The sequence below is a fragment of the Acinonyx jubatus genome, chromosome D1 (assembly GCF_027475565.1).
Source record: "Acinonyx jubatus isolate Ajub_Pintada_27869175 chromosome D1, VMU_Ajub_asm_v1.0, whole genome shotgun sequence".
In the NCBI taxonomy this organism is placed as follows: Eukaryota; Metazoa; Chordata; class Mammalia; order Carnivora; family Felidae; genus Acinonyx; species Acinonyx jubatus.
In genome coordinates, this window is record NC_069390.1 from 9,248,669 (window position 1) to 9,270,727 (window position 22,059).

General features: G+C 50.5%; 1 protein-coding gene and 1 long non-coding RNA gene across 2 annotated transcripts in view; one reads left to right on the forward strand and one right to left on the reverse strand.

Annotated features, from left to right (window-relative positions):
* Positions 1-1,413, forward strand: part of LOC106987601 (uncharacterized) — a 54,026-nt gene extending 52,613 nt beyond the window's left edge. Inside the window, exon 3 of the long non-coding RNA XR_008290289.1 lies at positions 1,380-1,413. This is a non-coding gene — a long non-coding RNA (uncharacterized LOC106987601). The remainder of the gene's footprint in view (positions 1-1,379) is intronic.
* A 12,145-nt stretch (positions 1,414-13,558) lies between these two features.
* SCGB1A1 (secretoglobin family 1A member 1) lies at positions 13,559-16,411 on the reverse strand. Its single transcript, XM_015085891.3, has 3 exons — positions 16,309-16,411; positions 14,177-14,364; positions 13,559-13,689 (listed from the first exon to the last, which is right to left on the reverse strand). Exons 1-3 carry the CDS (start codon positions 16,361-16,363, stop codon positions 13,657-13,659), a joined length of 276 nt encoding a protein of 91 aa, XP_014941377.2. The 5' UTR covers positions 16,364-16,411; the 3' UTR covers positions 13,559-13,656.
* Between the last annotated feature and the right edge of the window lie 5,648 nt (positions 16,412-22,059).

Below are 22,059 nucleotides of genomic sequence, written 5' to 3' on the forward strand. Positions count from 1 at the left end.
CTGGGCCTCATCCCTGCTCCTCTGAAATTGGGAGGCTCTCGGGAAGTTACTTAACTTCTCAAAGCCTTTCTTTCCTTGTCTGTGAAAAGGGGACTGTGGTACTTACCTTACAGTTTCATCGCGAGGGTTGAATGAGGTCATACCTAAGAAGCACTCAGCTCAGCACCCGGGTCATAGCAAGTGCTCAGTAAAGGACTGGGTAGAAATGGCAAAGCCAACGCTGAACTGATTCTACCTAGGTCTCTTAAAGAGGCTCAGCACCTTTCTCCTCGAAACGATTTAGCACACGTTTGAAAAAAAGTTACACTAACGTTATCTCCACAAAGTAGAGCCATTTTGTGGATGGGGCGGAATCTCAGTGCTTCAGTAAGGTGTGGGGGAGGGAGGTCATTTTCAGCTGGACTGGGCAGAGAGAGGTGTTAAAGCTGGTGGGACTGTCAGCAATGGGTAAGATTTTTGTCACAGAGAGAGGACCAGGAAGGTCATTCAAATTTGGGGGCTGGGGGAGGGAGGTGGTACCCGGAGGGCAAAGGTGGAGTCTGGGAATGGTGAGCGGGCCATTTTGAGATGGCGCCTAAGATTTATGGAGGAACAAGTGGAAGCTGAAGTTGGAAAGGAAGACTGGCTCAGATGAGGCTCCCCCCTGCCAAGGAACCCAGACGTTTTCTACAGGAAGAGGAGTCGCTGACCATTGCTGAGCAGGGAAGGTACAAGATGAAGCCGGGATGTGCAGACCCACAGGGGAGGTCAAAGTGATTGGGCCAGGAGGCCATTGAGGAGGGGAAGCATGCAGGTTCAGGTGGGAAGGAGTTATATGTGATCTGGGCAGAAGCAGCGGGATGGAAATGAAAGGGTAAATAGATGGGGAGGAGCGGGGTTGGACTCCTGAAGTCTTGGAGCCAATTTCTTGAGTATATGAAGCAGAGAGAAGGTCGGTGCGGGGATGCCAATGAAAGGGATTTCTCAACGGTTCCACCAACCGGGTGGGGGGCGGGGGGAATGCATCTCATCCCTTCCCGGGCCCTCACCTTCAAAGTCTGCTATTTGCACGTCCCCAAGAACACACTGCCCTCTTCCGGGTTCAGGCTTAGTACGGGACACCCAAAGAACGGACACAGCCTTTCTACAAACTTCCTTTCCACCCTCGCCGCCTGGGAACCACACGGAGGGAGGTGTGTCAAGACCAACACTGAGCCAACAGCAGAACCGTTTCCCAGTCTCCCCCTCCCAGAGACACAAGAGTTTGGCTGGATGCTCTGCCGAGGGGTCGGAAGGGTCTTTCGGCAGCCTGCGCAGAGCTGAGGAACGGCCTCCTGATTTTATGGAGAGACGCAAACCGTGTTTGGAATAAATATCCCTTTGTTATTGTTGTTTTACAGGGCTGCAGCAGTGGCCAGGGAGAAAACCGCCCCCTCTGAAAGTTGTTTTGGTGACTGTTCTTTGGAGCATTGTTCTAAAAATGGGAAATTACATATTGCCGTGCCAAAGGAAACAAACACCTGAAATTAAAGGAATACCTACCACGAGGTGGCTCTCAGAGCCCCAGCCAGTTCTGGATGCGGGGCTGTTACACAAGTTTCACTTGGTGCTTTCTTCACTTTTAAGGGGATCGGGTGCTTCTCCATTTGTAACCAGGGTGGGCTTTGGCGACTACGGGGCTCGGGTGATTGTCTTTTACTCATTCACTCAATAAACATCTATCGAGCATCTCCGTTGGGTCAGTGTTGATGGATGTCACGACTCCCTTCTCTGGCCTTGTTAAAAATCACCCAGAGAATCGGCTACAGGCAGGCGGCTTTCTGGTTACTTGTTGTCAATTTTCAGAGTCCGTGCACGACTTCCGCCTCTAAATGATGGGCAGCTAGAGAGAACCCCCCCAGCGCATTCTCTCCTTCCTCTTCTTTCTCCTCTCCCCCTCTCCCTCCTTTCTCATTCTACTCTATTGATCTACAAAAATAAAAACGCTATTCTTAACATGTCAGTCAATGCATTTCTCCACACATATGATTTTTCAAGCTTTCCAGTTATGGGACCACATACAGAAATTCTTGTTCTAGGTGTGAGACGTCGAAAGGTAATTTTTGGGGGGCACCTGGGTGGCTTGGTTGGTTGAGTGTCCGACGTTGGCTCAGGTCATGATCTCACGGTTCGCGGGTTCAAGCCCCACGTCGGGCTCTGTGCTGACGGCTCAGAGGCTGGAGCCCGCTCTGCATTCTGTGCCCCTTCCCTGCTCACACACTCTCTCTCAACAATAAATAAGTGTTAAAAAAAAACCTTAAAAACTAGTATTTTTGGTTATCTGGTTAATAGTTGACATTTATCAACATTGATATAACTGCAAAATAATCAGGTCTTGAAATTCATCACGTGTGAAATGAATACATTTCGGATAGATTTGTGGTTTAGAGAGATTCCAGTTCCATAAGCTGATCTCATCTCTGCTGGAAGCAAGAAAGATGGGAGCAAGGGCAAACAATGAATCTCAAACTTTTTGGAATGCGTAGACTCTGGTTAGAGCTGGCCGCCCACGAACGTGTGCATTCTTCCAATGGGTTGGCCATAGAGTGATGGCAGACCTTCTTTGGGAATCAGGGTCATCTCTCTGGGACCACTTGGTTCCTGATGTGGGTCCCACCTGGAAGAAGAGAGGTGGGGATAAAAAGGGTCTCTACGCCGATAATGTGCTTAACACATGTTCTATCTTTGCTTCCACATTCGTTTCAACTTTTTCACTAGAGGCTCAAAAGTAGGACCCCGCTATACTGGATTACAGGATGCAGATTCATATTTGAGTGAATTTATTTCCCTTTTATTTACCTGGATTTTCTCATTTTGTCCATGCCTGGCAAGAGAACACACATTTGGATCATGCCCTCCTGGGGCTCATGTTGCAGAGAGGAAAGCAGATACAAGGGAACGTGCTCTAGTGAGATATGCGTATGACAGAGTCTAGATGAGATGTGACGGTGGTGGAGAGAGCCCCTGGGCCTGGGAGCATCAGGGGCAGGGTGGGAAGAGTCCAAGAGTGAGTCTTTTTTATTTTTTTTAATGTTTATTTTTGAGACGGAGAGAGAGCACGAATTGGGGAGGGGCAGAGAGAGAGGGAGACACAGAATCTGAAGCAGGCTCCAGGCTCTGAGCTGTCAGCACAGAGCCCATCGTGGGGCTTGAACCCATGTATTATGAGATAGGACCTGAGCCAAAGTCGGGTGCTCAACCGACTGAGCCACCCAGGCACCCCTAAAAAATTTTTAATGTTTATTTATTTTTGAGAGATTGAGAGAGCGAGCGAGCGAGAGAGAGAGGCAGGCAGAGTGTGAGTGGAGGAGGGGCGGAGAGGGAGACACAGAGTCCCAAGCAGGCCTCAGGCTCTGAGCTGTCAGCACAGAGCCCGATGCGGGGCTAGAACCCACGAATCGTGAGATCATGACCTGAGCCCAAGTTGGACGCTTAACCGACTGAGCCACCCAGGTGCCCCCCAAGAGCTGAGTCTTGAAGGAAGTGTAAGTGTGCTAGATGTACCAGATAAAAATACAGGATGCCCAGTTAAACTGGAATTTTTTTTTTTTTTAAGTATCCTATGGCCCAGATATTGCCTAGGTCATGAAGGGAGGAGTGTGGGTCTTCAGGTGGCTTTGGGGGAGAGGAAGAGGTGACTTCGGTCAGTGAGAACTGCCTGCAAAGGTGTGGAGATGTGAACAGTGTGGAGTGGGTTGCCTGTTTCAGATAGAAACAGTAACGCAGTAACGCAGGTAAGTGTCCCCTGAGGAAGGAGGTCTGCCCGCCAGGAAGGTCCTCTGTTCTGGGCTGGTGGCATCCGATTCCCCTTTTGCTCTCCCTTCCTTCCATTTGTCTGTCTTCCATCCATCACACCCTAGAGGCTGGCCGGGGAACAGATGAGGAGGGGAACCTGGGTCTTTCTCATGGCTTTGTGGCCTTAGAACCTGTTTGAGGGGACAACACGAAAAGGGTCCCGTCTCTCAGAAGAGGCTGCACCCTCAGCCTCCCGACCCACAGCTGCAACCAGAAGCATATTCATTAATTTGCTGGGAGAAAGGTCTAGTAGACTAGACGAGCATATTCTCCCCCTGTGGACAAGTTACAAAGGCTGGGTGGGGAGCAGAGAGTGTACGAAGGGCCTGGCCGAAGGGACCACGACCCAGTCAAAGCTCGTCGCCGGCAGAAGCTGGAATATTCCTCCGTTGCCCCTTCTTCCTGCTCAGGACCCACCTGTCTCTCTGGCTCCGTTGCCTCTCCCTCCTCTTTGGCACGCCAGCCCTTTCTGTTCACCCAGCGGGGCACAGGACCTCGGGTTAGGTCTGCACGTCCTAGACGACACCCACATTCTAGCCCTGCCCCCCTCACGTGACTCCCTCATCACCTTGGTGGAGTACAGGATGTGGCAGAATCTTTTCTCGTGGTTAGAGACAATCTCTTGGTTCCTCCCCATCCACTGTGTGAATCTGCCAGCCCGATTGGAAGGGCCACCTTATTTCCAGGCCTGGTCTGTTGCCGCACCCCCAGTGTCGAAGGGGGAAGCAGTGGGACTTGAGGTCAGAGCCACGGGCAGCACCAGTCTCCAAGGAGGGCCCCCCGGGCCTGGTGAGGAGTCTGGGCTTTATCCCACAGGTGACTGGGAGCACAGAAGGATTTTATTTTATTAAAAAAAATTTTTTTTTTCAACGTTTTTATTTATTTTTGAGACAGAGAGAGACAGAGCATGAACGGGGGAGGGGCAGAGAGAGAGGGAGACACAGAATCGGAAACAGGCTCCAGGCTCCGAGCCATCAGCCCAGAGCCTGACGCGGGGCTCGAACTCACGGACCGCGAGATCGTGACCTGGCTGAAGTCGGACGCTTCACCGACTGCGCCACCCAGGCGCCCCCAGAGAAGGATTTTAAACAAAAGCATAGCATTTCTGTTTACTGACAGTCCTGAGGAGAATATTGTGGAAGGGGCAAGACTGAAATCTTAGAGACTCTTTGGGGGCCGAATAACGATGTCCAAAGATGCCCACGTCCAAATCCCCAGAACGTGTGAATATGTTAGGTTCCATGGCAGAGGGGAGTGAAGGTTGCGCGGGGAGTGAGGATTACTGATCAGATGACATTAAGATGGGGAGAACGGCCTGGATGACAGGGTGGGCCCCGTGCAACCACCAGGGTGGTGGCAGAGGGAGGCAGAGGAGGAGACTGGAGCCAGAGAGAGCATCGGAGAGGCTGTACCGCTGGGTTTGAAGGTGAGGGAAGGACCCCAGGCCTGGGAGTGAAGGCCGCCTCTGGATAAAGGGGGAAAGCAAGGAACCGATCCTGCCCTAGAGTCTTCAGAAGGAACACAGCCTGTTGCCATCTTGTTTAGCACAGTGAAACCTTTTTGGACTTCTGATCCCTCGACCTATGAGATAACAAACTTTTAAAAATATTTATTTATGTTTGGGAGAGCCCGAGCAGGGGAGGGGCAGAGAGAGGGAGACCCAGAATCTGAAGCAGGCTCCGAGCTCTCACAACCTGAGATATTTTATGAGTTAACTAGACTTCCGTGATAGGCTAGGAATCTATTCACTGGGTGGGGAACAAATCTGAGTTCCAAACCCCGACAATGGCGGCTGCACGTGTTGAGTTGAATCTGTTCTCTGATTTTTTTTTTCTTTTTTTGCACGTACTGTAGTTTTATCATTTTAGTTGGCCCATGGAAATATGTTGGGTGGCTTCCTCCCGATGATTCATCCTCACATTGTCCCATGTGCCTGTCAGTGTGTTCTGTACGTGCTTGGGAGGGTCATTCCCTAATTACACGTTTCAGAACGCGTTATTTGTTTTATCGTCTAGCTGAAGCCATTCTCAGTGGCAACCGCCTTACGGTGAATTACTACCCACCAATCCCTGGCCTTCACCAACAGCATGCCTGGCATCAGCCGTAAACTAGACATAATTTTATCCACATCATCTTGATCAAGTTGACGAGAGCTGGTTTTGCTTCCTCTTTCCTGCCTTGTGAGTCCTTTATAGATTTTTCCGTCAGGCTAACCTCAACTCTCTCGTGTGTTGAGGGTGAAAACTTCAGTCTTCCTGTCCATCTGTCAATTCAGGGTCTGTCAGTTCAGGGTATACATCGACCTAGGATAAGGGCGAGCCCTGGGGTTTTACAGTGTGACCGGACCCTGGGGTTTGTTAATTACCGCTCCTCTTTTCTTCCGGAGTAATTGTTCCTTTGTTTTCGGATTGTGGGGGCGACAGGGTGTTTTTCTTTTCTTCTCTTTTTTCTTTTTCATGTTTATTTATTTATTTTGAGAAAGAGAGACAGAAAGAGTATGAGCAGGGGAGGAGCAGAGAGAGAGGGAGAGAGGATCCCAAGCAGGTTCCGCACTGCCAGATGTGGGATCGATGCGGGACTCCATCTCACAAACCGTGAGATCATGACCTGAGCTGAGATCAAGAGCCGGATGTTTAATCAACTGAGCCACCCAGGCTCCCCAAGACTGTCTTTCAAAGACCATTTTCACCCAGATTCACACTTCAGTTGACAATGTGATCTAGAAGTATGGTCTTGGGGCACCTGGGTGGCTCAGTCAGTTAAGTGGCGGACTTTGGCTCAGGTCATGATCTCATGGTTTGTGGGTTCAAGCCCCGCGTCGGGCTCTGTGCTGACAGCTCGGAGCCTGGAGCCTGCTTTGAATTCTGTGTCTCCCTCTCTCTCTCTCTCTCTCTCTCGCTGCCTCTCCCCTGCTCACACTGTCTGTCTCTCAAAAATAAATAAACATTAAAAAAAAAAAAAAGAAGTGTGGTCTTTCCCTAGGCTTCTCAGAGGCATGAACCCCAAAACTAATGCAGTGCTAAGAACAGATAATATAGATACAGATATATTTTTTATTCTGCTTTGCTGAGATGCATTTTTAAGTTTTTTCTTTGTCTTTACATAGTGTGTGTAACACTTCTCGAATGCAGGAAGCTTATGTTCAAACACTGGCCTCTCTGTGTTTTAGTTTGGCGTCTTCGTAGTGAAAAGGGCCGATTATAGAATTATATATTTATGTGATACAGTGATGGACAACCCCTTTCTCCTCCTCTCCTCTTCCTTCTTCAAATGCAGGAGCCATTCTTAGCTTGAGGTCCATTCAAGAATAGGCCAAGTCTTGAATGTGGGCCGTTGGTCATAGTTCCTGGACCTGTGCTATAACTTACGGGTGAGCATATGCAGACAGAAAAGAACCCAATGAACATTCCTTCAGTCCTCTAATTACCTTCTGCTTTCTGGCAACAGGTATCCCACAGATACGTGCTCTTTCTGTGGTTTGGATCAGTTCATCTTCCATTCTGGTTTTTTTTTTTTTTTTTTAATGTTTATTTATTTTTGAGAGGGAGAGAGAGCACAAGCAGGGCAGGGGCAGAGAGAGAGACACAGAATCTGAAACAGGCTCCAGGCTCTGAGCTGTCAGCACAGAGCCCGACGCGGGGCTTGAACCCATGAACCGTGAGATCGTGACCTGAGCTGAAGTCAGACGCTTAACCGACTGAGCCACCCAGGCGCCCCGCATTCTGTTCTTTTAAAACCGAAGGTGCCTTTCTGTGTCCACTGCTCACAATGCTTGTGGATCCCCTACATCTCCAGCCCCCTTCAGGCGGACACTCTCTACATTATAATTGTACTTGCTTTTATCTCCAGATACCTGTGTTGAATTTGCCCTGGGTAAATACTTCCCTTGCTGTGAATAAGTCATTAAAATTCTGAACCTTGTTTGGCCCTGGATCCTTATCCGTTTGAACAATACTCACCTAGGTGGATGGCTCATGGGAGGCAAAGGTATGTGAGTTAATGACCTGGATACAGAAGAACCCTGGCCCAGCAGTGAGGGAGTGGAGGAGGTGGGAGAGAGCCAGGAGGCCCCCCACCAAGGTCCCGCCTTCTGCCAAGAATCTCGTTTGAAATTGCCAATCCTCATGACCTGCTCTGGAATTTTTACCATCAGGAAGTCCCGCCTTTGTGGTGGACAATGAAGGGTGGGGCGTGGTGCGCTTGTACCTGTTTGGGGGTGCGGGGGACAATGCTCATCAATCTCATTTATTGGCTCGGGAGATTCCTGCGTCTGGAATCGCATTCTCTGTAGAGCCAGGGTTGGGGCCTGGGCTCTGGAATCCGGGTTGTGCGAAGACTAATTGCAAAACTGCCCCCAGCAAGTAAGCAATCTATAAAGATAATTACGAGGTTGCGTTTCTGTTTCCAGACTTTAAAAATGGGGCCGATGGAGGTTAAAGGTCAGCTCTACCAGCGCCCCTCGGTCCTCTCAGTCTGTAGATTCAGCTGGACTCGCCGTTGGGATCGTCTGGGAATGGAATTATTCCTAATTCCAAAAGGGTTGACCCATCACCGGCAGCCTTCAGCGAGAGGCACTTTTGCCTGTATGACTGTCCCTGTGTTTTCTCAGAATTCGTATTAAAAAAAAAAAATCTCAGAAATCAAATTAAAGCAATCATACAGACGATAAAAGATCCCCAGGAAGGAACTGTGTTTCATCAACTGTCCCGCAGAGCGCGCCCAGCTGTGCTGCGCAGGGCGTCGGAGCCCCAGGACCGACCCACCGCGTCCGCTCGCGGACACCTTGGCCGACACCGCCCCCTAGTGGCCGCGGCAGCACAGGGCGCTGAGGATGCGGAAGGCGAGTCCTCACAGACCCGCGCAGCTAGACGGAAAATTCCGCCTGCAGAGGCTTCTTTCTCTTCAGCTGTCTCCTTCCTTGCCCTCTGCCGATGCCTTTTTTTATTCCCGCCTCCCCTCTGCACGTCCTCTGCTTTCATTCAGTGGCTGCGGATGGCGTGGCCTGGCTGGGGACCGATTGCCATGGAACAGGGGGGTTTCGGTTTTTGTTTTTTTTTTTTTTTTTTTACATGCACGCGGGACACATCTTTATGACAAACTCTAGTCTTTGCACATTTTGTTCTGGGGAGACTTTCTAAACCAATCAACAATACTTTTGAGCGGTTGATGCTGTGTGACCTGTACAAAGGTCCTGAGGTGGGAAGGGACTTGGCTCTTAAAAAAAAAATACTGACCTGAAGACGGTGGGGGGAGGGAGAGAAAGTGGGTGGTGGAATGAACACAGGAAATAAGCAATGGGAAGGAGGGTGGGAGGTGAAAGCCAGTGATGGGCAGATTCTGCATTTTGAATGTAATTTTTACTTTTTATTTTCAAAATATTTATTAGTGTTTATTCCGAGTGAGACAGAGCATGAGAGAGCATGAGCAGGGGAGGGACAGAGAGAAAGGGAGCCAGAATCCCAAGCAGGCTTCATGCTGTCAGCACGGAGCCCTGAAAGGGGGCTTGGACTGAGTTCATGACCTGAGCCAAGATCAGGAGTTGGATGCTTAACCAGCTGAGCCACCAAGGCGCCCCTGCATTTTGAATTTTATTACGGTACTAGAAAGCCTTGAAGGTTTTTACTTGGCGGAGGCTGGTGGCAGTGAAGGGGTTTTCAGGTGATGACAATGACTTTGGTGGTTGGGGGAAAGATGGGCTGCGGGAGGGCTAAGTGTGAGCTGGGAGCCCATCAGGGGGCCCCTGGGTTGTGTGGGTGAGAGGTGGATGGAGGGGTGGGGGGGCAGCCCTGTGGACTTGGAGGGAGTTCCTAGATGCTTTGGAGACGGACTTGCTTGACTGCATCCACAGTAGGGTTAGGACTGTCCGTCCTTCTGAGCAGCTGGGAGGATTCACTAAGATTAGAAACCGCCTGGCAGGGGAGGGGGGCTTGGACCGTGAGTTCCGTCGGACAAGTGGAGTTTGAGAGGTTGAGTAGATGGTAGGACATAAGGGGAGGAGGTCCGGGCTCTTTTGGCGACAGGTAACAGAACCTAGAGGAAGGGTTCTTTCTTTCTTTCTTTCTTTCTTTCTTTCATTTATTTTAGAGAGAGAAGGGGGTGGAGAGAGAGAGAGAGAGAGAGAGACAGAGAATCTCAAGCAGGTTCTGCACTGTCAGTGCAGAGCCCAGTGCCAGGCTCGAACTCATGAAACGTGAGATCCTGACCTGAGCTGAGATCAAGAGTCAGACGCTTAACCGACTGAGCCACCTGGGTGCCCTGAGGAACGGTTCTTTTGAAAGGTTCTGAATTTTCCCCTGGGGTCCAAGCACTGGGTTCAGTGGGGCCTCTGGAAGGGAGTGGGAGGCCCCAGGCAGCCTCCACTCCGTTCTCTGTGTATCTGCCTGATCGTCCTTCTTGCTATACCGTCTGCTTGGAAGGCCCTGTCTCCCGCCGGCCCCCGGGTGGCTGGCTCCTGCCATCCCTTTAAGTATCTGCTCAAATCCTGACAAGGGGGACTCCAGAGCTTTGGCCTAAGCTTCTCTGGCTCACATCACTCCATGGATTTCTTTTATGGCTTTTATCACAGTTTCATCTACCTGTCTGTTTGTTGACTTCACGTTTATTTTGTGGGAGCTTCCCCGCTTTGCCAGCTCCAAGAGAGCAGAAGGCCCTGCTTTCTTCACTGCCGTGCTTGAGCCTTAGTACAGTTCTGGCCCAGAGCAGTCACTTCACACAGACTTGGATTATGAAATCCGCTCCTGGGTTCCTTAGAGTGCCCAGCGCCACTATGAACACATTGGACGTGCCCGTAAATACCTAGGGATTAATTTCATGCCTGAAGACTCCTTGGCCACAGAAGAAAAGGATGATTGATTCTCTTTCTGCAGGAAAGTGGGCTGGACAGGGCCTCAGGGAGGGGGCAGCGGCCCAAGTCAGGGCACAAGAGCATCAGGACCCTAGACAGCAGTGACCCGGTGGTGAACAGCCCTGTGCCTGTGACACCCCGCCCCACCTCCAGATCCTCTTCTGGGCAGAGATGTCTTTAAAGGCAAGACTGATGTGAACAGACAGTTTGACTTGTAGGCTTTTGCGATGTATTTTATTTTATTTTATTTTTACATTTTATTTATATATTTATGTAGTGCACACGGGAGAGGGGCAGAGAGAAGGAGAGTCAGAATCCCAAGCAGGCTCCATGCCATCAGCACAGAGCCCAATGAGGGGCTTGAACTCATGAGCTGTGAGATCAAGACCTGGGCCGAGATCAAGAGTCGGATGCTTTTGCGATTTAGACCTGGAAATAGGATGTCCTAACAATGGTGACAGCTGAAGGATCTAGAAAATGTATAAGCAGGGGCTGTTTTTTTTTTTTTTCCTGTTCTCCACCCCCTTTAAGAATAGATCGATAAAGCAATACCTATCAAAAGAACACCAGCATTCTTCACAGAGCTAGAACAAACAATCCTAAAATTTGTATGGAACCAGAAAAGACCCCAAATAGCCAAAGCAATCTTGAAAAAGAAAACCGAAGCAGGAGGCATCACAATCCCGGACTTCAAGCTATACTACAAAGCTGTAATCATCAAGACAGACAGCACAAAAACAGACAGATCCATGGAACAGAATAGAGAACCCAGAAATGGACCCACAAAAGTATGGCCAACTAATGCTTGACAAAGCAGGAAAGAATATCCAATGGAAAAAAGACCGTCTCTTCAGCAAGTGGTGCTGGGAAAACTGGACAGCGACATGCAGAAAAATGAACCTGGACCACTTTCTTACACCAGACAAAAAAATAATCTCAAAATGGATGAAACACCTGAACATAAGACAGGAAGCCATGAAAATCCTAGAGGAGAAAGCCTCTTTGACCTCGGCCGCAGCAACTTCTTACTCAACACATCTCCGGAGGCAAGGGAAACAAAAGCAAAAATGAACTACTGGGAACCTCATCAAAATAAAAAGCTTCTGCACAGTGAAGGAAACAATCAGCAAAACTAAAAGGCAACCGACAGAATGGGAGAAGATACTTGCAAACGACATATCAGATAAAGGGTTCATATCCAAAGTCTATAAAGAACTTCTCAAACTCAACACCCAAAAAAACAAATAATCCGGTGAAGAAATGGGCCAAAGACATGAATAGATGCTTCTCCAAAGAAGACATCCAGATGGCCAACCAACACTGCTGGTGTTGGATCTCTTTTGCACTGCTGGTGGGAATGCAAACCGGTGCAACCACTCTGGAAAACAGTATGGAGGTTCCTTAAAAAACTAAAAAAAGAACTACCCTATGACCCAGCAATTGCCCTACTAGGTATTTATCCAAGGGATATAGGTGTGCTGTTTCGAAGGGACACATGCACCCCCATGTTTATAGCAGCACTATCAACAATAGCCAAAGTATGGAAAGAGCCCAAATGTCCATCGATGGGTGAATGGATAAAGAAGATATATATATATATATATATATATATATATATATATATATATATATCATATGATATATGTATGTGATATATCTTCTTTATAATATATCATATGATATATGATATATATATATATAATACATACACACACAATGGAGTATTACTCAGCAATCAAAAAGAATGAAATCTTGCCATTTACAACTATGTGGATGGAAATGGAGGGTATTATGCTAAGTGAAATTAGTCAGTGAGAGAAAGACAAATATCATATGACTTCACTCATATGAGGACTTTAAGATATAAAACAGGTGAACATAAGGGAAGGGAAGCAAAAAGAATACAAAACCAAGGAAGGGGACAAGACATTAAGAGACTCTTAAATATGGAGAACAAACAGAGGGTTGCTGGAGGGGTTGTGGGAAGGGGCATGGGCTAAATGGGGGAGGGGCACTAAGGAATCTACTCCTGAAATCAGTGTTGCACCATGTGCTAACTTGGATGTGAATTAAAACAAAAAAGAAAATAGTTTGATAAATAATTTCATCTGACAAATGTGAAGTGAAGAAAAAAATCTAACCCGCCATCTTTCGGGACTCCAAGTGAAACCCACTGCTGACCCTGAGGAGTCAGGGTCCGTCATTCTCGAAGGCACCCCAAACACCCTGGGTCCCCAATGGAGGAATTGAGCCTATTCCCCACTCCGGCCTTTGTTGCCCAAGTGTCTTACAGGGAACCGATTCCTTCCACGCATGGTTGTGTGCTGTGTGTGACTTGAGGCGCCTCTGACACAGGGCCACCCAACCCCTAACAGATCCCAACTGCTCTATCCGCTTGCTTGAAACGTCCACCATTTGTCTTCAGGAGACAGAACTCTCTGGAAAGCGCCATCTTTACTTGCAGGCATGTCTGGGTAGCATAATCACCTTAACTATTTACTTTTTCACCCAAGAGCGGGATTCCAAAGAGACTGGAAGAAGCAGAGCAGTGGATTCCATCACTAAATGGACGCGGGTTGGGGCGTCTTTCTGAGGGCAGCCACCACCCCGTTGGACCCTCCCTTCTTCCACCGTGGGTTAAGTTTGAGCAGGGCCCTGGGTGGCTCTCTGCCCCGGCAAGGGACTGTGTGCCGGTCCCCACTCCTGCCAACTGTGAGGAGCCTGGTGCGTGTGGGGAACAGGAAGTGAGACTCCTGGGCTCCTTGGAGATATGTTTGCACAGCCAGTGACTTTCCCTTTGTCCCTTTGCACTTGCTACCCTTGCCCTAGCAGCGACACACCTTCCCACTGGAGCAGGGGGACAAAAAAGAGGGAGGGTTCGGGACACAAAGGTGAGATGCTTGTGCTTTATTGAAGGGAGCCAGGCTGGGGACACAGTGAGGGAAGCGTCTGGGGAGCAGCAGGGACTTCGGCGGCTGGAGACCTTCAGCTTCTGAATCCTAAGCACACAGTGGGCTTCTTACGATTTTGTCCTAAAACACACACAAAAAAACCCCCCAAGACAGTGGCGAGTGAACCTCAGAGGTCGACCAAGATGACGAGACGCAGGAACTTCAATGTCAACGAAGAGGTTCAGTGGGTCTGGGAAGAGCTGAGCTTGTAAGCGGTTTGATTGTTTTGATTATTTATTTTGAGAAAGCGACGGGGAGAGAGAGAGCAGGGAAAGGGCAGAGAGAGAGCGAGAGAGGCAGGGAGAGAATCCCAAGCAGGCTCCGTGCTCCCGTGATCTGAAGAACGGTGAGATCGGGACCTGAGCCAAAATCAAGAGCCGGACGCTTAACTGACTGAGCTACCCAGGCGCCCCCGCAGAAGCCTCTTGAAAAGGGGGAGGTGACTGAGCCTGCTTCCCCAGGGATATCTGCACTGGGTCAGAAAAGGCTCCAAAAAATGGGCCCAGGCTGCACCCAAGCGAGGGGGGAGATCCGCTCTCAGACTGCGTGAGCCAAGGAAGCTGGGTACCGTGAGCTTTAAGATGCTCTCCTTGGCCTTCTGAGGAAGCATGTCCACCAGCCTCTTCAGCTGGATCCCCGCGTCTTTCATGTCCGCGTCTGGCAAGAAAGGTTCAACGGCGGCCTCGTAACTGGAAAGCGTGCCCGTGAAGAGGGTTTCCATGACGTTTAGAAAGCTCTGGCAGACCTCTGCGGAAGCTGAAGCACAGAAAAGAGAGAGCACATGTGTCCGGGCCTTTTTCCAAGCTGGCAGGGCCCCTGGCCGGGCCAGTCCCCAGATGTAAGTGGCCGGGCCTGTCAGCAAGAGATAGCAGCCTTTTCGTCAAAGGGGTGCGTTGAATGGGAGATCTGGTGGTGCTCCAAGGAGTTGGCTCTTTGGCACCGCGCGGGTCCTTCCCGGATTGCAGCCTTCTGCGGCTTGTCTGAGCCTTCCTGGCACCTCCTGGGCTGGGGCGGGGCGGGGTGCCATGTGTTCCTTCTGCGAGTTCTAGGCAGAGGGCTGATGGGAGGAGGTGCTGACCTGATCTTTTATGCAACGTGGGGTCTGGGGAGAGGCTACTGAGGGCTTCGGTTGTCCCACCAGAAATGTGCCTCTTACCAAGGGTGCGTGATGATCTCAGCCGCTTGCTCCTGGGACGGGGAGGGGAGTGGCAGAGTCAGGCTCTGGCGGAGTCAGGCTCTAGCCAAGTGCAAGCCCCTGAACTTGGCCTGGAAGAGGCGCTGGGCCCTGTGGTGTGCACTCACCTGCCCACAAGCCTCTTGCTTCCCTTCCTGGCCCCACTATATTCCCTTCACCCAGAGTGCTCCCCAGTTGTGCTCCCCCTTTAGGCTCCTGCTCCCAGGAATGTGGGGGAGAGTCACCGTTTCCTACGCCCTACTTGGCCCTTCTTCCCGTGGAGTCTCAGTCCCCGTCCTTGAATTTTCTGCCTGTGTGCAAATTCCGCTTCCCCGCCTGGAATCCGGGCACCCCCAAGTGGCCGCTCTAAGTCAAGCCCTCTCCAGAACTTTGAGCCCTGCTTTGCAACTTACTGTGTCATCTGGCAAGTATCTTTATCTTTGTGTGGCTCCATTTCTTCATCTGTAAAATGGGAATCATACCCCTATTTCATAGGATTATTGTAAGAATGAAAAGCGGGCGGCGCCTGGGTACCTCAGTTGGTTAAACGTCTGACTTCAGCTCAGGTCATGATCTCATGGTTCATGGGTTCCAGCCCCACATCGAGCTTTGTGCTGACAGCTCAGGGCCTGGAGCCTGCTTCGGATTCTGTGTCTCCCTCTCTTTCTGCCTCTCCCCCACTCACACTCTGTCTTTCTCTCTCTCAAAAATAAATAAACATTAAAAAAATTAAAAAATAAAAATCTTTTTGCTTCTTTGCTTATGAAAAGGAGTAGAAGAGGTTGATACAGAGTGAAAAACAGGTAACTCAATTCCCAAAAGATCAGGGGGCTTCAAGAGAAGTAGGATCCACCTTCCTCCCTTCCTTCTTCCCTTCCTGCTTCCCTCTTCCCTCTCTCTCCCTCTCTCTCATTCCTTTCCTCTTAGTGACAGCTGCAACTATTCAGAGACTCCTTATCCTTCTGGAGGAGGACAAAAATGTTTAGAAAACTCCACTCTGGGTTGGCAGTTTCCCAAAGGGAAGATCCCTTTCTAGAATATTCCTCTCTGCCCAGAATGGGAGACCTTGCCTTTGCTTGGGTTTCTTTTGGAGACATGGGGCTCTATAGCTCTTTCTAGCCTCTTTGGCTCCCAGAGTAGTGTGGAGACCCCAAACCTGAAGGCTTCACTGTACCAAGGTCTCTTGGCGTCTTGGGGGTTCTCCAAGACTGGGCCCTGAGAAGCTCATTATTCCTATTCTGTTGGTCATTGAACACACATCCATACTGGATCTCCTCCAGCCCTGCCTCCAGTCTGTTCTGACTCTGGAATTCTGAGGTTGTTGGATATAGAAGATGGGATCCTTTCCTGGTTTCCCCACAGGCTCAGGGTGCTCCCCAAGTTCCCAAGATGGGCTTGTTCACAGGCCAAGACTCCTGGCTGGGAGTTAGCCTTCCAGTAAAATAGGTGCCCCCTCTCCTGAGCACAACTGGGTGGCAGCGAGGGTTCCTGAGCCGGGCTTGGGGAAGAGGGGCTCTGGCACTCACCAAGACTACAGCAGAGAGCCAGGGTGACCAGGGCAAGAGTCATGGCGAGCTTCATGGTGGTCAGGAGGCTGGTGAGTGAGGCGCTGGCCTGTCTCTGGGCCCGATGGTCTCGTGTGAGGTGTGCTCAACCGGGGTGCCTTCTTAAATAATCCAGGCTGCACTTGGAGGGAGGGAAGGGGGCAGGGCCTGGGCTCCACCGATGGGACCACACTATTTACTTGGGCATCAGCTTGGTGGGAAAAGTAAATGTTCTTTTTGCTCAACCCGGTTTCTTTCTCCATTGAAACTGAGCTCACACAATGGGGCACTCAGGGGAAACCCAGAGTTCCATGTGGAGGCCACAAGGGGACCCAGGTCAGAGGGCACGGAGCCCTGGCTGCCTGTGCCACTCTCTTTGAACTTGAGCACGGGAGCAGTCTAGATCAACAGAGGCAATTAGAGTCCACCTGGACCCATTGCTCCAGGAGAAACCAAGGTCTTAGGCTCATCCCACAAGGTGTGACAGGAATGGGGCTCAGGACTTTGGATACTCCATTGGGCTCCTCTCACTGCCTCTCGAAGGAAGGCGGCTGGGGGTGTCGCATGGACCAGAGCATCTTCATGATCAGACTTGGGGGAGACCCTGGACTGAAGCATGTTGACAGATAATGGCCTTCTCCAGAATGCCCACGAGAAATCCAAGCCTCAAATCAGCCTGGAGAATGCACTGCTCGGGGCTGGGTCTGTTCCCACCCAAAACTGCTCTTAAGTCCTGCCCTCCTGGTGGCCAAATCCATGGGCACTCAGTCCATACCTCGCTTGGCCTCTTAATGGCCCTGACCCTTCTGACCTTTTCCTTCTTGCACTGTTCTCTCTCCTGTGCTCCCAAGGCTTTCTTTCCTGCTTTCTTTCCAACCATCCTTGTTCTCGAGACATTTATTCTTTACCAATGGCACTTACGTATCATCAGCTCCAGACTCTGGCCGTAGCCCCTTCTCACCTCCCTCTGCCACATCTGTGGCTGCTCCCTTCCTTCTCCAGTGCACCTGCCTTAGGACACAGGCTTGGCCTGGTAAAGCCAACTCTTAAACGGCCTCCCATCCCGACTTGCCCTCATCGGGAAGGCCTGTAGAACGATCTTTCTAAAACCAGCTGATCGTGTCCTCTGTCTTGAAACCCTTTGGAAGCATCCATTTGCGGACAGGGTAAAATTCAAGTGCGATCTACACTGCTTTTGCTGACCACTTAGCCTCGGCATAGTGATTTAACCCTATGTTAGTATTTGTGGATGTGGGAACGTTCCGTATGTTTCTTCACGCCTTTCTACCTTTTCACAAAGGATGCCTCGTGCCTGGAATACATACCTCCCGTCTTGTCTACTTCTCCAAATCCTGTTTGTACTTCAACATTCGGTCAAATGACCATTCATTGATTTCGTGTTGAGCACCTATGTGCCAAGCATTGTGTTAGGGGGTGGGGAATGGGGTGGGCCCCTTGCAGGGACCCCCTGCCAAGGTCCGTATGCTCAGAGTCCTGGGAAGCTCTGGAAGAGGTTTCTTTTTTTTTTTAATGTTTTAAATTTTTATTATTAAAAAAAAAATGTTTATTTATTTATTTTGAGGGGGGTAGGGCCAGGGGGAGAGGGGAAGAGAGAGAGAATCCCAAACAACCTTCGAGATGAGCCTGAAGCGGGGCTCGATCTCAAGAAACGTGAGCTCATGACCTGAGCTGAAATCAAGAGTCAAACACTTAATCGACTGAGCCACTCAGAAGCCCCTTTTTAATGCTTTTTAAAAATGTGTTAAAATATACATAATACAAAATTTACCATCTTCATCACTTTCAAGTGCACGGTTGAGTGCATTAAATCTATTCGCGTTGTTTCGCAGCCGTCCCCACCAGCCATCCCTGTAGCTCTTTTCGTCTTACAAAACTGAAACTGTCCCCATTAGACACTAACTCCCTCTGCGTCCCCAGGCCCTGGCAGTCCCCATTCGGGTATCTGTCTCTGTGATTTTGATTCCTAACTGCCTCATGTATGTGCAATCCCACGGTACTGGTCTTTCTGACGGGCTCATTTCACTTGGCACAATGTCCTCAAGTTCATCCGTGGAACATATTGCAGAATTTCTTTCCCTTTGAAGGCCGAATAATGTTCCATTGTACGTGCAGACCACATTTTGCCATCCGTTCATCGGTCGGTGGACACTTGGGCTGTGTCCGCATTTTAGCTATTGTGAACAATGCAGCTATGAACGTGAGTGCACAGTCTGGAAGGTTTTAATCTGGAGAGATGTGGTCTGATTTCTCTTTGGATGAGATGACCCTGCCTCTTCCGTGAGGAAGGGCTGGGGGAGGGATGGGGCTGACAGAGTGGCTCAGCAGAAGGGGCGGTGGGCTTCGGACCAGCTGACCAGCTGATGAGGGCAAGGGGAGGGTCTGAGAGACGCCTGGACAGGCTAGAATAGGGCAGGTGAGACAGAGGGAGACGACAGAATGAGCCGGGTGAGTTTCTGGCTGGGGCAGCTGGGTGCACGGGGTGCTTTTTTCCTGACAGCAAATGCCGGCTACAATAGGGTTGAGGATGGGGGCAGAGTGGAGCCTTCTCCAACCTGCAGCTTTTTTTTTTTTTTTAGCATTTATTTATGTTTGAGAGAGACAGAGCATGAACGGGGGAGGGGCAGAGAGAGAGGGAGACACAGAATCCAAAGCAGGCTCCAGGTTCTGAGCTGTCAGCACAGAGCCCGACGCGGGGCTCGAGCCCACGAACCGCGAGATCATGACCTGAGCCGAAGTCGAACGCTTGACCGACGGAGCCACCCAGCCGCACCTCCCCTCCCTCCCCGCCAAAAAAATAATAAAAGGAGAGAACAGGTTTTGGGTTTAGGCTGAGTTGCCTCCCAGACCCGTCACTCACTAGCTGTAGTATCCCGGGCCATGTCCATCACCCCTCTCTGCCCTGATTTCCCTGTCTGTACAGTGAGCATGATGATATTATCTGTTGTATCTGGCCACCTCGTAAGTGGGGCTGGCATGGAGAATGCGCTCTGTGAATGAACGTTGGTGAGTGTTGTATCTGCACGTCTCCACTGTGAAGCTGCAGGAGGAAGGCCTTTCTGTTTTGAGTTTCCTTGCTCGAGTCTCCGGGGCACAGAGGATCCTGAGTGAGCCTCCCTGCTTCCGTGCTCGGCTAATGTCATCAGGATGAGCTTTTCCTTTGTCCCACCTACTCTACTCTGTCCATCACATGCGCAGCCGTGATGGCTTAGCTGGCTCCCATGTTCCAGACCTAAACCCAGGCCGGGAGATGAGAGCTCACACGAAGAAACAGTAGTTCTGAGGTCCCCCTGTACGGAAGCCCTGTATAGAGGCATAGAATACGCAGGCGTATCTTTATATTTATTTTTATTTATTTATTTTGAGAGAGAGGGAGAGGGACAGCACGAGCGGGGGAGGGGCAGAGAAAGAGAGAATCCCAAGCAGGCTCCACGTTGTTAGCGCGGAGCCCAACGTGAGACTCGAACCCACGAAACTGTGAGATCATGACCTGAGCCAAAATCAAGAGTTGGACGCTCAACCAACTGAGCCAGCCAGGCGCCCCTCTGGGCCTGTCTTTCTGTCCCCTGAGTCATAGGGTTGTAGAGCGAGGGTCTCTCCGTGTTTTCTTCCCTGAACCAGCTGTCAGACAGGGAGGGCTTCCTGGATACATGGTGTGGCCACTTGGTGGCACAGCCCAGTGGCTGTGCAGAGAATGACCTGATGAGTGTCATCAAGACAGTCCTAGGGGTGGCTCAGAGGGTCAAACGTCTGACTTCGGCTCAGGTCATGATCTCGCGGTTCATGGGCTCGAGGCCTGCGTCGGGCTCTGTGCTGACAGCTCAGAGCCCGGAGCCTGCCTCAGATTCCATGCCTCCCCCTCTCTCTGCCCTTCCCCCACTTGCGCTCTGTCTTGTTCTCTCTCTCTCTCTCTCAAAAAATTAATAAACATTAAAAAAAAAAAGACAGTTCATTGGGTCCAGAATCTTAAAAGTGCAGCGTTTGTGAAAGACTTCAGTCTGTGCTCTTCTCCACAGTTTGTTGTGGGGACAGTGTGTGTCTTGTTCTCGTTCCCGCCATCTCTCTCTGGATGCTCCTTTTCCAGTTCCTCTGTTACTCCATATTCCTTTTTCCCTCCCCTCCCTTCCCTCCTCTGTACTCTCTTCCTGGGCACCTCATCCGTGCTCACAGTTTCAGTTACCTCCTATGTTGAGACGACTCCCTAATTTATATTCCCACCCCGCCCCCCCCCCCCATTCTTGGATTTGCAGCCTTGACCATCCAATGCCTGCTGGAGATCCCCATCCAAATTTTTCAAAAGCCTTCAAACTCACTTTGTACAAAGTCAGACTTACGATCTTTGCTCCTAAGCCTGGTAAACCTTTCCCCAGGATTCCGTATCTCAGCAAATGACCTCACCACCCAATTGGTCACGCAACCCGGAGACACATCTTTGATGCCTCACCCTCCCTGGGGCCATCTTGACACAGCCTCATGTCACCATGGGCTTGGACACAACTTTGATGGTGTCCTTCTCGCTGTTCTCTGAGGGGCCTTTCAGATCTGCCAGTCTACCACCCAGGTCCTTCTCTTCCTCGTCCAACTCCCTCTGGGGCCATCAGGTCCAGGCGTCACAGCGGGGTCCTGAAGCTTTATTCAGTTTGATTATTTCCCTCTGCTTTGGGAATATCACAGATTCATGATAGGTTTATTTGAGGGGCCACTTATCTAAGAGGTTAAGAAACCCACTGAAAGCTGAAAATAAAAAGCTGTCCATTATTAAAACAAAACAAAACAACCCCCCCCCCCCATGATATTAAACATCACCTTCCTTCTGGGTCTGACTCCATGATCCAGTGATCTGGTCTCTTGAGGCCAGCCCATCATTCAGGCTCAGTTTCAGTGTCTGTGTCACATGCCCCTTGGGGACTCACAAAGTGTGGCTGATGGTTCTGATACAGGCAAGAAAGGTGAGCTGAACCCCCAGCCTGGGTACCCTAAAACCCTCCCAGTGCTGCCCCTAGAGGGTCCCTCTCTGAGCCAGCAGTGGACGTGGCTGGGGCTGCAGTGATGGCAGCAGGGACCCGTGGGTCTCCCAGCCCATCACCCACAGCTTCGGACTCTGTTGTCTACATCTTACCTTCATGGTTCGGGGTCCTGGGAACAGAATAGCTGGTTCCTGGGTCTTTGAGGAACTTAGCATCTAATATCTTCCCCGCCATTAAGAGGGCCTCATGCGGCCCTTACTCAACCTCACGGACAATCAGCCCTTGCTGTTCCCGGGGCAATGGTTTCCCAGGCCCAGCGGGGTGGGGTGGCGGGGGTCGGGGGGTGGGCATTGACCTTCAAGGTATGGGGTTGGGGGTTCATCTCAGTTCTGAGTGGGGCCACCACCAAGCATTCCAGGACAGGCTCTTCCATCTTGGTCCTTGGGAGAGCCCTGCTTGGCAGTGAGGGGCATTTCTCTCCCCTGCCCAGGAACGTATAGAGCAACAACTTCTTTGCTGTGTGCCAGTTAGGCAAAAATTGTTAGGGGAGGCTCAGTCTCTTAGACTCTAACACCTGCTCCTCAAATCCTTAAGCACCACACACTGAGCTCCAGGCCAGAACCCTCCAGCCTGCCTTGGCACGTGGTGAGGGCTGGGAGCCACTGTTTTTGGCTACATTGGGCAGTGGCCCGGTCACTGTGCAAAGATAAACTGAGGGAAGGCAAGCCACTCGGTTATTAGCACTGCA

What these genes read in the sequence shown, in the direction of transcription:
- SCGB1A1 (XM_015085891.3), bottom strand. Translation starts at nt 16,363, where the DNA reads ATGAAGCTCGCCATGACTCTTGCCCTGGTCACCCTGGCTCTCTGCTGT. An exon ending in GGCTCTCTGCTGTAGTCTTG is followed by an intron (nt 14,365 to 16,308) that starts GTGAGTGCCAGA and finishes TCTGTGCTTCAG; the next exon opens with CTTCCGCAGAGGTCTGCCAG. An exon ending in AGAGCATCTTAAAGCTCACG is followed by an intron (nt 13,690 to 14,176) that starts GTACCCAGCTTC and finishes TGTGTGTTTTAG; the next exon opens with GACAAAATCGTAAGAAGCCC.